This window comes from Perca fluviatilis, chromosome 5 (genome assembly GCF_010015445.1).
Source record: "Perca fluviatilis chromosome 5, GENO_Pfluv_1.0, whole genome shotgun sequence".
Classification (NCBI taxonomy): Eukaryota; Metazoa; Chordata; class Actinopteri; order Perciformes; family Percidae; genus Perca; species Perca fluviatilis.
In genome coordinates this window covers 43513080-43526870 of record NC_053116.1, presented here as the reverse complement: position 1 = coordinate 43526870, position 13791 = coordinate 43513080, and the positions used below count along the sequence as shown (strand labels likewise).

Sequence of the window (13791 nt, the reverse complement as noted above, 5' to 3'; positions counted from 1 at the left end):
ATGTAGAAAGTATTTCAAGAGCTTGTCCTATTGTTGCCAGACAGTTCAGTAACCATGGCAATCTCTCCCTCTCTCTCTCTCTCTCTCTCTCTCTCTCTCTCTGTCTCTCTCTCTCTCTCTGGCTCTGGCTCACTCTCTCTCCCAGTCCTACGAGGACCTGGTCCAGCGTCTGGAGCCGGTCATCATGGAGTTGGAGCGACAGGAAAACGTTCTGGTCATCTGTCACCAGGCGGTGATGAGATGTCTGCTCGCCTACTTCCTGGACAAAACTGCTCGTGAGACAAACTACTTTTTCAACCTTTTAATGCTTTCCTCCAAAACCTGACCAGGTTAACAATTAAATTAGGAATAAATGAGTTCAGAATAACAAACTAACATATTATTACAAAAGTAAAACTACAGAGAGCAGCTGATTTAGGAAATCTGATCAAACTCTGCATTTACATCTTCAGAAGAGACAGGAAGTCAGACAGTGTTGTTAAAATAGTATTTTTAAATAAATCTATATTATAATTAAAGCAATATGTCTTTTCTGTGTCTCCCTGTGTTTCAGATGAGCTGCCATACCTGAAGTGTCCTCTGCATACCGTCCTCAAACTCACACCGGTTGCCTACGGTAACCCTAACCCCAAACCCTTATCCTAACCCTAACCATTATTCCATGGTCCGTGTTCTCTCAAGATTCATCATCTCTCAACATTTATCATCTGAACATGTATCTTCTCTGAACATTTCTCTGCTCACAGTCACAGCTTTCTGTCTCCTGTTGGGTTCACCTAACCCTAACCCATCATCTTTTTCTTAGACTCATGCTAACAACTCTCTGTCTCTGTTTGTCTCTCAGGATGTAAAGTGGAGTCTGTCTTCCTCAACATCGAAGCTGTCAACACACACAGAGACAAACCTGTGGTAATCTTTATCTTCTTTTTCCACAAACATGTAGAGGCAGATAGTTTTCTGAGATGAGCTGTTCCCCTACTCCAAACATTTAAAATGTTTGTCCTACTTCAGTAAAACTTCACACTGACGACATTGTCAGTCTGATTACATGATTTAATGTGTGAAGTGACGGTAACAGAGGTTCTTTAGTCGCTACGATTACCAACCACCTGAGAGGCGGAGATCTTCTCCCTGCGCTGCTTTTCACATCAGATCAGTTTCACGGTTCCTAACGAGCGTTAGGGCGCTCACCAGCAATTGAAAGACAAACCCAGATTCTCTCAAACTCTGGAACGAGAAGCTTTGTCTGCTTGGCATTTTTATAGCTTCCTGTTGGATGCGTGCGTACGATCTGTCACCTGGTCGCAGCGAGACAGATGCCCAGAAACGTCTCGAACAAAAAAGAAATAAAAAGTCCAGGCGGAGGGAACTTCTAGTGCATCATAACAGACCCGGACGGTTTAGGGTGGAGATGTTTTAATCTTTTTTTTTTCTAGTTATATTTTGTTTTTCAATTTGTTTAAAATCTGCGGAAAATGTTGTGTCCGTAGATTGATTGATGATTGAGAGAGTCTATACTTTGTTTATTAGTACTATCTACTTGTTGTGCCTTTAATGAATGCAGAAATAACCCCCAATACAAACCCTGTTTATTACATATAATATATAATACCTGCCGTCACTCGTTCAAACTGATGTAATCCCCCCCCCCCCTCCTTACCTTCCTGTTGTTTTACAGAAAGATACAGATAGATTTATGACTTTGCCCGTTCTACAGCCGTCTGTCCCACATTTCATTACTCTGATTAGGCTACAAAAACAGAGATCCTGTGGTGAAGTTTACCGAGGTAACAGCTGCGGTGTGAGTGCACGTTATAACAAAAAGCAACGTAAATTTACAAATCAACATTTTTATAAACTCCTTTGTTCTGACAACCTGTTAATGGAGATTTTAACACTAATTCAGAGTGAAACTGCAGAAGTTCGGGGACAAACATACAGTTCAGAGTGTGACGTAAAGTGTTTGTGTCTCTCAGAACGTTGATGTGGACAGAGAGCCGGAGGAGGCGTTGGAGACGGTCCCTGAACACATCTAGAGGAAAAACGGCCAGCTTGTTTCATGGATCGCGTCCTTTTTTAATTTAAGTAATCAAAGTGTTCGTCGAGATGTCTGAAACAGACATTTCTTTTCCATTGTAAAGCTCTTAATGGAGCCAAATGTCTGAGACACGAAGAAGACGAATGAACTGCTGAACAATGAACACATGACCAGCGTCACTGTTTATTCTTTCTTTCTTCATCCCCTCGTTCTTCGGCACCTCCTCTCTTCTTCTTTAACTAGACCTGTCAGTCTGAGCCGTTTGCACTGTGTTATCGTGTCTCCACATTCACACAGATACATAATGAAATCATAATCAGAGACAATCTAGTCTCCAGTGCTGTGGAGGAATGTCTGACTGCACCACAGATGCATTCTGGGATAGGAAAAACCTTCTGAGTTGTTTACATTTCTTTAAACCAATCACAATGATCTTGGGCGGCGCTAAGCTCCGGACACAGCGACGGTGACTAAATAGTCTCGGGAAGGATGTTAAATGAAGTTAACTGTCAGTCCCTAAAACCTCCCAGCTAGAGAGGAAATGCCCTATACATATTCTTTTTAAATCTTTACAATCAACATTAGATCCTAATTGATGCAACCCTAACCCATAATCAAGGAGAATCCCAATGTTTGGTACAGGGTTCGTACACCTTTTCCAAGGTCAAATTCAAGCACTTTTCAAGCACTTTCAAGGTCCATTTAAAAAAAAATTCCAGCACCTTACACCACCGTAAATTACATACCAATACAAAGTCAAAACTATTATTTAGTGTTTTTATCACATTTAAAGAGATAATGCTATAAACAGCCCAAATTGTGTTTCGTAATAGCAGAAGGATCAGATATTTAAGTTAAACACAAGTTTTATTTTTCAAAATGTATCGCTGTCTAAGTAGACTTTGCTTGCTATCTAACCTGCCTGAGTCAATGTAAAAACTGAGCACTGAGTGGGAGGATTTGAGCCAAATGTCATGCAGCTAGGTCATTCTGTGTCAAATCAGACAAAATCCAGGAAAACCGTTGCTGCACCCTCTTAAATTTTGCTCAAAGTTTATGCTACCCTTAATGTCAGTCTTTTCACACTTTTTTCAGAATCTAGGGCATGCCGTACAAACTTGTAATGGTTCAGTCATATTGACATGTTTGTCTTCCACCCTACAAAGTTTGGGCTGCCTGTCTCTCTCTCTAACCTGAATAATACTTTTCATTATATTAATGTCCAAATACTGCTTCCCAGATAATGTGATTTTCAGGCTGTAAAACTGAAGTAATTTCAAGGCCTGAAAATATGAAGACATAGGATTTGAACAGAAATATTTTACAGGCCTTGGTTTTGGGACACATTCTTGATATAGATAAGGTTTGAATAAAATCTAAGACAGTGCAACAACAACCTGTAATTCCATTTTAACCCAGAAGACTGACTGTGCACAGGCACCTGCCTGATAAATAGGCAAAGTACTCTGTCACTTAGCCTGCGAATTCCTAGCTAGAAGTTACTACCATAAACAAATAGGCGCTAACGTTCGGCTCAAACTGAAAAGTCCGAAAGTCCGGACCAAACGAGGTAGGTGTAAAAGCTCCCTAAGAGAATGAACAAAGGAACTAGAAAGCAGAAGGTACTTATGTACTTCTGTTGCTGGTTGGGATAGAACTGAAAGGCCAAAGAGAGGTTGGGGCTGATTTAAATCAGCTCTGTGGTTATCAAAGAGGAACAAACAACTCAAGGTGTGAGCAGCGTGCATCTTAACATTCTGTCTAGACATTCGTTTAAAAGAAGAAACTGCAGATTCAGAGGAACGACAAAGCAAAAGTATAACAGAATAGAGATTTTCCATTACAGTGACGATGCTCTATAAGACTGGAGGGAATCATTTATAAAAACACTCATTCACTTTATCGCCCTGAGTGAGAGAATAAGATTGAAAACTCTCACGTCTGTACGCCATACATGAAGCTGCAGCAAGGACATGCTAAGGTTGGCTTAGCATAAAGCCTGGAAACAAAGTTAGTCTGGCTCCTACTGAAGTATCAGTCTTCCTATTAGCTGCTCTGACGCTCAACAACTAATACGTTATATCTGGTTAGTTAAATTACATTTAATCACAAAATCCAAAGTGTCTTTTAGATAAGACAGAAGTGGAGAAAGTTTTCATTTGGGGACAGAATTTGAAGTTGAAAAAAAGGTCTTAAATTGCAATATATCGGAGATTGTCACATGTTTAATATCACAATAATAGATCTCTGGGAATTTCCAGCCCAGATGTTCAGTGTGTTTAAACATCTGTCTGTTTAAAGATAAACGAGATCTGCTGCATAGTGTTGGTGATTTTAAAAGGGTTTACTTCAGTGGAGATGTCGAATCGCAAAGCGAGTTCAACTCTAAACCGGTTTGATGAACCCGAGTGCTGTCTCTGATCTGGCTAACCCTAACCCCAGAGTCTTCTCTAAAGAATGAAAAGCTAACCCTAACCCCAGAGTCTTCTCTAAAGAATTAGAAGCTAACCCTAACCCCAGTCTTCTCTAAAGAATGAGAAGCTAACCCTAACCCCAGAGTCTTCTCTAAAGAATGAAAAGCTAACCCTAACCCCAGAGTCTTCTCTAAAGAATGAAAAGCTAACCCTAACCCCAGTCTTCTCTAAAGAATTAGAAGCTAACCCTAACCCCAGAGTCTTCTCTAAAGAATTAGAAGCTAACCCTAACCCCAGAGTCTTCTCTAAAGAATGAGAAGCTAACCCTAACCCCAGAGTCTTCTCTAAAGAATAAGAAACACATTTAGCAGTTTCTTGTGTCGCCTAGGGGTGCCACAGCAATACAATCTTCTCAGGGGACTTTTATTTTCTTTTTTTTGCAATGTGTAAATAAATACTTGTGTGTCAATCCCTGCTCATGCACACGCATTCATTCTCCCTTGTGGGGAGAGGGGCTTAGGACACCGTTTTGGGCTTTAGCAGAAATGGGGGGGGGACTGAGAAGTTGTTGTTAAAAATGTTTGGCTAAGTCCTGGATCTTCATAATCCTACCTACGGCACCTTTAAACTACCAAAGGTCTCAGCGTGTGTGTGTGTCTGTGTGTGCGTCTGTCTGTGTATGTGCAGCGTGCGAGAGAACTGAAAAGACAAAGCATCATTGATGTAGAATCTGTATAAAACTTTATTTTCTGAATCAAACAATAACTAACTGTAGAGTACAGCCAATACAATAAACATGAAACCTGACTGTGTCTGATGTTAAATGTGCTTAACTGAGTTATAAAAAGACATGCAGGTAAAACAGGTAAAGTATGACTAACAAATATGGTTAATGTGTGAAATATATCGATGGATCAGATGGAGTCGGTCTACACAAATACATTCAGGAAGAAAACGAGATGCAGCGTCAAAACAAATCAACATCCAGTTCTCTCTGTTAATAACATCCAGACTTCTCTCTGTTGATAACATTAAGACTTCTCTGTTAAAGGAACACGCCGATTTATTGGGAATTTAGCTTATTCGCCGTAACCCCCAGAGTTAGACTAGTCCATACATACCCTTCTCATCTCCGTGCGTGCTGTAAAGCTGTCTGACGGCTCCAGAAGCATCAGCCCATCACAGAACAGGCAGGTGAATGGTTCCAGTAATCCTACTGCTCCGAATAAGTGACAAAATAACGCCAACATGTTCCTATTTACATGTTGTGATTTGTAGAGTCACAGCGTGTACAAAAAACAACGTAACATGAGACACAGCCATCTTCTATCCGTAAACAAACCGGGAACTATATTCTCAGGCGGAAGAATATAGTACTTGGGCGGAGTGATATGCTTGTAGCAAGCCAAATAGGAACATGTTGGTGTTATTTTGTCACTTTTGTCACAATTCGGAGCAGTAGGCTAGTTGGAACCAGTTACCTGCAGGATCTGTGCTGGGCTAAGCTAATGCTGGAGCCGTCAGACAGCCTTACAGCACGCACAGAGATGAGAAAGGTATGTATCGACTTGTCTTACTCTGGGGGTTACGGTGAATAAGCTAAATTCCCAATAAGTCGGCGTGTTCCTTTAATAACATCCAGACTTCTCTCTGTTAATAACATCCAGACTTCTCTGTTAATAACCTCAAAACTTCTCTCTGTTAATAACATCCTAACATTAAGACTTCTTTATGTTAGTAACATCCAGACTTCTCTCTGTTAATAACATCCTAACATTAAGACTTCTTTCTGTTAATAAGATCCAGACTTCTCTCTGTTAATAACATCAAGAGTTATCTGTTAATAACATTAAGAGTTATCTGTTGCTGGGGGCGGACTGCAAGGAGCCGGAGATGGAGTGAGCTTCTCTGAACTGCTGAGTCCAACTCTGAGGGTCCTGATCATGGAGCTGAGACACACACACACAGAGAGAGAGAGAGAGAGAGAGAGAAAAAAAAAAAAAAAAAAAAAAAAAAAAAAAGAGAGAGAAAAAAAAAAAAAAAAAAAAAAAAAAGATATAAACACTATAACACTGAGACAGCACATGATAAGTTAGAAAGCTAACCCTAAAACACAAATCATCATCAGTACAGAGTGACACCCCCCTCTCAGACAGGAAGTGACTCACTTCTCCCATGAACTCGAGGATTTTCACTTTGGAAACTTCCACTTCGGCTCGTTGACCCCAACGAAACTCAAACTCCACCGGCTCCGTGTGAGGGATCCTCACGTACTCCAGATACCTACATGCAGAGACACACACACACACACACACACACACACACACACACAGAGACCACACACACACAGACACACATAGAGAGAGTTTAATCTGGAGATGCTCACCGTATGGAAACAGAAAGAGACTTGTGTAACTCCCAGTCACTGAAGATATAAACACTATGTTGGAGCCATTATACCACTTTGTCTTGTTTGTATAGGCTACCCTGTTGGTTATGTCAATGTGCAGTTTTGGTGTTTGAGCACTGGGTGGAGCATTGCTTTGGGAAGGCATAAAGGTAATCAGCCACAGGTACACAGGTGTGTGGAAACCCGGGGAAAGCAGATAGCTTTTCACCGCGTTTGTCGTGTTAGTTTGGTCAGTGTTTCAGTTGTTTGACAAGGAAACTAAACCAGAAATGAAATGGACTCTATGCTTGTGCGACGTTAAGCAGGCCATTACTGAAAATAAATGGGTCACAGCACCGAAATGCAGACAAATTGTGGACATTGATTATTGGCACGCAGAACACGCGTCCAATCAAGTTCTCCCCTGATCCCACCATATTGGCCTAATGTAGGAGTTGATAAAAGACTCTACACACTATAAACACTAATAATGTTAGGATTGAGAGGTCAGCCACTCTGCTGTAGTGTCTGTCTCTTGTGATTATTAATAATAATGATAATGTTAGGACTGAGAGTCCCAGCCACTCTGCTGTAGTGTCTGTCTCTTGTGATTATTAATAATAATGATAATAATGATAATTAAAGCTGCAAGCAGCGATGGAAGGGCCCTCGCGCCTCTGCACGCGTCGGGGTTACCAGCGGACGCCGCTCCTTGCGACCGTGCATTTGCGCGGCACTCAGGAACCGCAAATCGTCAACAATGAAAAGGGAACTCCCCACCGAGTTCAACGATACCTCACACAAGACTCTACGTCATACGGTTCATTAGCTGTGAAAAGGGGCGTGGCTAAAGCATAGGGGGCGGGTCAAACCATCACCAATGAAGAAGGAAGTCTCTGCTGAGTTCAATGATACCTCACACAAGACTCTACCTTAGATGGATCAGCATGTATGAAAGGGGGTGTGGCTTGAAAATAGGGGGCGGGCCAAACCATCACCAATGACGACGAAAGTCTCTGCTGAGTTCAATGATATCTCACACAAGGGTCTACATGAAACGGGTCATTAGTTATAAAAGGGGGCGTGGCTAACGCTTAGGGGGCGGGTCAAACCATCACCAATGAAGAATGAAGTCTCTGCTGAGTTCAATAATACCTCACACAAGACTCTACCTTAAACGGTTCAAATGTTATGAAAGGGGGCGTGGCCGGAGTAAGTGGGCGTGGTCATATTATAGGGGGTGGCTCAGTATCACATGCAGACCACACATTCTGAGTTTCATGTAAATCGGATGATGTTTGTCATATAAGGCGCATTTCCTGTTGCCAGCGGGGGGCGCTATGACCAAAAGTAAATTTTGGCCTGTAGGTGTCCTCAGGCCTGGACCCTTGTCAATCCTGAGAAATTTCGGGCAGATACGACAACGTACACTCAAGTTATAAGAACTTCTTTGTTCATCGCTAAACACTCAAAATGGCCGCCACGCCACGCCCACACCGTCTGACAAAAAGTTTTTCTTTTAATAACTTTTCATCGTTAAGGTGTTGGGATGGTACAGACCAAGTTTGAAGTCCATCGGATGAAATCTCTAGGAGGAGTTCGTTAAAGTATAGCACGTATAGTTTTGGGCCTACTTCCTGTTGCCACTACGGGGCGCTATGACTTTAAGTAAATATCGGCCTTTATTTGTCCTCAGGGTTGGACTCTCATGAATCCTGAAAAGTTTCGAGCCAGTTGGTCAATGAACTCTCGAGTTACACCCACTTCCTGTTTCAGCAGCGAAACGCACAAAATGGCCACTAAAATTTGGTGAGTTTTTGAATATGTTAAGCCCCTCAAAAAGGCAATTCATTTGACGGGAAAAAGAATAGAAAGAAAGAAAGAATAGAATAGAAACAATAATTCCTTCAGTTTCAATAGGGCCTTCGCCGCTGTTGGCGCTCGGGCCCTAATCATAATGTTAGGACTGACAGTTCCAGCCACTCTGCTGTAGTGTCTGTCTCTTGTCCATCCTGTTACTCTGTGGTGTGGTATAAACCAGAGTCTATGGTCTGACAGACACTGGCTCTGATCACACCACTTTAATACACACACTGGGTGGGATTGAACCTGTGACCCTCTGATCACAGACCTGCTGCATTAAACCACTGAGCCATCAGCTGGTTCAACTTCTTAAAGCCTCTAACCCCCCCCCCCCCCAGAGTGGCGATGTTTACCTCTGACGCACAAACTCGTCTGTGATCGCCTTCTTTACATCTCCAAACTCTTCATGTTTCTCTCTGGACAGATGACCAGTCACAGCAACAGAGACAAGAAAATAATCATTAATACACCCAACCACCCACCCACCCACCCACCCACCCACACCACACACACACACACACCCCTACCCGGCGTCAACTCGAAGTTTCTTCAGAGTGTTCCAGATCAGGTCTGTAGCAAAAAACACACATTGATACAAAATGAAAACATTAATTTGGGTTGTCTGGGGACTCAGCTGTAGCTTCTATGAAAAATGATCTCATGTTTCTTCATTTCATACATTAACAACCGTACTACATCACTACGTTTATGTCTTTCTCTGTTAAAGGGTTAGGGTTAACCCTAACCACTTTCACTCACTTTTTTTCTGTCTGCTTTTAACGTGATGATGAACTACATGAGTGGATAAGTGTCTGAGATTCTGTCACATGAGAACACATTAAAAGGAGTAAAGATGGTGGAACTCACTCTCTCTGACAGCTCCTCCTTTCATGAAGATAAGACTCAGCACCACAAACAGCAGACCTGTCTTTGGATTGGTGGGATTTCTACACACACACACACACACACACACACACACACACACACACACACACACACACACACACACACACACACACACACACACACACACACACACACACACACACACACACACACACACACAGTACAAATAATGCCTATAGCTTTATAAAAAGGAACAATACATATTTGATTTACTAACACGTCAATATTGTAACTAAAACATTTAAAGGCTACATTTCAAATGTTTCTAATCACTAAATTCATTAGTGTATGATTATTTGAGGAATCATGCATGACTGATATTTTTTTAATTTACATTTTAACAAAAACATCTCCCGTATCCTCCCCCTACAGTACTCCATAGACCACTACAGTACCCCCTACAGTACTCCATAGACCACTAGGGGGGACACGTACCCCCTACAGTCCTCCATAGTACCCCTAGGGGGACACGTACCCCCTACAGTACTCCATAGACTGCTAGGGCGACACGTACCTCCTACAGTACTCCATAGTACCCCAAAGGGGACAAGGACCCCCTGCAGTACTCCATAGTACCCCTAAGGGGACACGTATCCCCTACAGTACTCCATAGTACCCCTTGCAGTACTCCATAGTAACCCATAAACCCACTGACTCACTGAGCCCTCTACATAGGGCTGGGCGATATGGAGAAAATCAGATATCACGATATTCTTGACCAAATACCTCGATATCAATATAGCGGTTATAAATAATCATCAGTAATGTGGATATAATGACTAAGTGGGTAAAGGCAAATAATTTAACAGTTAGTACAGTCTGGTAAGTTCAGAACATGACATCACTTTACTGTAATGCAGCCTTACTAGATCTTAGTGCTGAATTTGACACTATTGACCATACCATCCTGTTACAGAGACTGGAACACTTAGTTGGCATTAAAGGAATCGCACTTAGCTGGTTTAAGTCCTATTTCTCTGAGCGATCCCAATTTGTTAACATTAACGATAAACCCTCCAAGCACGCTAAAGTTAGCCATGGCGTTCCTCAAGGCTCAGTGCTTGGACCAATTCTATTTTCCTTATATACAGTGCCTTGCGAAAGTATTCGGCCCCCTTGAACTTTTCGACCTTTTGCCACATTTCAGGCCTCAAACATAAAGATATAAAACTGTAATTTTTTGTGAAGAATCAACAACAAGTGAGACACAATCATGAAGTGGAACGAAATTTATTGGATATTTCAAACCTTTTAAACAAATAAAAAACTGAAATATTGGGCGTGCAAAATTATTCAGCCCCCTTAAGTTAATACTTTGTAGCGCCACCTTTTGCGCGATTACAGCTGTAAGTCGCTTGGGTATGTCTCTATCAGTTTTGCACATCGAGAGACTGACATTTTTGCCCATTCCTCCTTGCAAAACAGCTCGAGCTCGCTGAGTTTGGATGGAGCGTTTGTGAACAGCAGTTTTCAGTTCTTTCCACAGATTCTCGATTGGATTCAGGTCTGGACTTTGACTTGGCCATTCTAACACCTGGATATGTTTATTTGTGAACCATTCCATTGTAGATTTTGCTTTATGTTTTGGATCATTGTCTTGTTGGAAGACAAATCTCCGTCCCAGTCTCAGGTCTTTTGCAGACTCCATCAGGTTTTCTTCCAGAATGGTCCTGTATTTGGCTCCATCCATCTTCCCATCAATTTTAACCATCTTCCCTGTCCCTGCTGAAGAAAAGCAGGCCCAAACCATGATGCTGCCACCACCATGTTTGACAGTGGGGATGGTGTGTTCAGGGTGATGAGCTGTGTTGCTTTTACGCCAAACATAACGTTTTGCATTGTTGCCAAAAAGTTTGATTTTGGTTTCATCTGACCACAGCACCTTCTTCCACATGTTTGGTGTGTCTCCCAGGTGGCTTTTGGCAAACTTTAAACGACACTTTTTATGGATATCTTTAAGAAATGGCTTTCTTCTTGCCACTCTTCCATAAAGGCCAGATTTGTGCAGTATACGACGGATTGTTGTCCTATGGACAGAGTCTCCCAGCTCAGCTGTAGATCTCTGCAGTTCATCCAGAGTGATCATGGGCCTCTTGGCTGCATCTCTGATCAGTCTTCTCCTTGTATGAGCTGAAAGTTTAGAGGGACGGCCGGGTCTTCGTAGATTTGTAGTGGTCTGACACTCCTTCCATTTCAATATTATCGCTTGCACAGTGCTCCTTGGGATGTTTAAAGCTTGGGAAATCTTTTTGTATCCAAATCCGGCTTTAAACTTCTCCACAACAGTATCTCGGACCTGCCTGGTGTGTTCCTTGTTCTTCATGATGCTCTCTGCGCTTTACACGGACCTCTGAGACTATCACAGAGCAGGTGCATTTATACGGAGACTTGATTACACACAGCTGGATCCTATTTATCATCATTAGTCATTTAGGTCAACATTGATATCATACAGAGATCCTCACTGAACTTCTGGAGAGAGTTTGCTGCACTGAAAGTAAAGGGGCTGAATAATTTTGCACGCCCACTTTTTCAGTTTTTTATTTGTTAAAAAAGTTTGAAATAGCCAATGAATTTCGTTCCACTTCATAATTGGGACCCACTTGTTGTTGATTCTTCACAAAGAATTACAGTTTTATATCTTTATGTTTGAGGCCTGAAATGTGGCAAAAGGTCGAAACGTTCAAGGGGGCCGAATACTTTCGCAAGGCACTGTATGCTTCCTCTTGGTAATATTATTAGGAAACACTCAATTAACTTTCACTGTTACACAGATGACACCCAATTATATCGGTCAATTAAGCCAGACGAAAGTGGGCAGTTAGCTAAACTTCAAGCGTGTATTAAAGATATAAAATCCTGGATGACCCACAATTTCCTGATGTTAAACTCAAACAAAACTGAAGTTATTGTGATGGGACCAACGCATCTCCAAACTTCATTATCTAAAGATATAGCTACTCTGGATGGAATTGCCCTGGCCTCCAGCACTACTGTCAGAAATTTAGGACTTATTTTTGATCAGGATATATCCTTCAATGCCCACTTAAAACAAACCTCAAGAACAGCCTTTTTTCATCTTCGTACGCCAAAATATACTCTCGTATTGGCTTCTCTGCACTGGCTTCCTGTAAAATCTAGGATCGAATTTAAAATCCTCCTCCTGACCTACAAAGCTCTAAATGGTCAAGCACCATCATACCTAGAAGAGCTCCTAGTACCTTATTGTCCTAGTAGAGCACTACGCTCCCAGAATGCAGAGCTACTTGTGGTTCCTAGAGTCTCTAAAAGTAGACTGGGGGCCAGAGCCTTCAGTTACCAGGCTCCACTCCTGTGGAACCAGCTCCCACTTTAGGTTCGAGGGGGAGACACCGTCACCACATTTAAGAGTAAACTGAAAACCCTCCTCTTAGGGCTGGGCGATATGGCTGAAAACTGTATCACGATATAAGTGTTTCATATCGGTCGATATCGATAATTATTGATATTTTTTATGACCTATTTAAAATAAGGACCAGGAGAAAAATATATTAAATTTAAACATTTTTATTTTAAACTTAACCTTCCTCTGATTATAATCCCCTCAGTTATAAAAGCAGAAATGTCAACACAACCATGGAAATCAAAATTAAAATGTAAACATAAGTCTACAATGTACAGTCTGATGTGACCAATTTGTCCTGCGGAGTGGCACAAGGGTCAGTTTTGGGTCCTATTTTGTTTTTGCTGTACATTTTGCCACTTGGTCAAATTATTGGTTGCTTCAAGGATGTATCATATCATTTCTATGCCGACGATGTCCAGTTGTATTGTTCTTTTAATGATGCTGAGTTCCATCGTTTGTCTCTGTTCCTAGAGTGTGTGTCCTCCATAAAAGACTGGCTGGCCACTAACTACCTGCAGATAAATTCAAACAAGACTGAAACGCTGATCTTTGCTCCAGACCATAAGATCCCACTGATCAAACAGCACCTCTCTGGCTCTCTGGGCCTCTCTGTCAAATCCAGCCTCAGAAACTTGGGGGTTGTGTTTGACCAAGCCATGTCTTTGGAGACACACTCAAAGCAGCTCGTCCGAAATTGCTTTTATCATCTTAGGAACATCTGTAAAATACGCAAAATATTGTCAAAAAAGGATCTGGAAATGATAATTCACGCTTTCATATCAACAAGACTTGACTA

The 13791-nt window shown here is 41.7% G+C and overlaps 2 protein-coding genes and 1 non-coding gene across 7 annotated transcripts in view; 1 reads left to right on the top strand and 2 right to left on the bottom strand.

Moving 5' to 3' along the window:
- si:dkey-96f10.1 (6-phosphofructo-2-kinase/fructose-2,6-bisphosphatase) overlaps nt 1-4532 on the top strand; it is a 28754-nt gene extending 24222 nt beyond the window's left edge. For 4 of the 5 annotated variants that reach the window (XM_039801176.1, XM_039801178.1, XM_039801177.1 and 1 more), the window contains exons 11-15: nt 146-275; nt 554-616; nt 845-909; nt 1679-1787; nt 1977-4532. In XM_039801176.1, the coding sequence (XP_039657110.1) occupies nt 146-275; nt 554-616; nt 845-909; nt 1679-1787; nt 1977-1984 (375 nt within the window). In that variant the 3' untranslated portion in view covers nt 1985-4532. The remainder of the gene's footprint in view (nt 1-145; nt 276-553; nt 617-844; nt 910-1678; nt 1788-1976) is intronic. The other variant, XM_039801179.1, reaches the window with a different exon arrangement.
- Nucleotides 4533-6033: 1501 nt separating this feature from the next.
- The window catches only part of ndnl2 (necdin-like 2), a 37916-nt gene continuing 30158 nt past the window's right edge, over nt 6034-13791 (bottom strand). Inside the window, exons 7-11 of the mRNA XM_039801173.1 lie at nt 9572-9651; nt 9232-9274; nt 9058-9120; nt 6621-6735; nt 6034-6401 (exon numbers count right to left, since the gene is read on the bottom strand). Coding sequence (XP_039657107.1) covers nt 6309-6401; nt 6621-6735; nt 9058-9120; nt 9232-9274; nt 9572-9651 — 394 coding nt within the window. The 3' untranslated portion in view covers nt 6034-6308. The remainder of the gene's footprint in view (nt 6402-6620; nt 6736-9057; nt 9121-9231; nt 9275-9571; nt 9652-13791) is intronic.
- LOC120559932 lies at nt 8797-8921 on the bottom strand. The gene has a single exon (XR_005639387.1). It is a non-coding gene; the product is annotated as a small nucleolar RNA SNORA11 (small nucleolar RNA).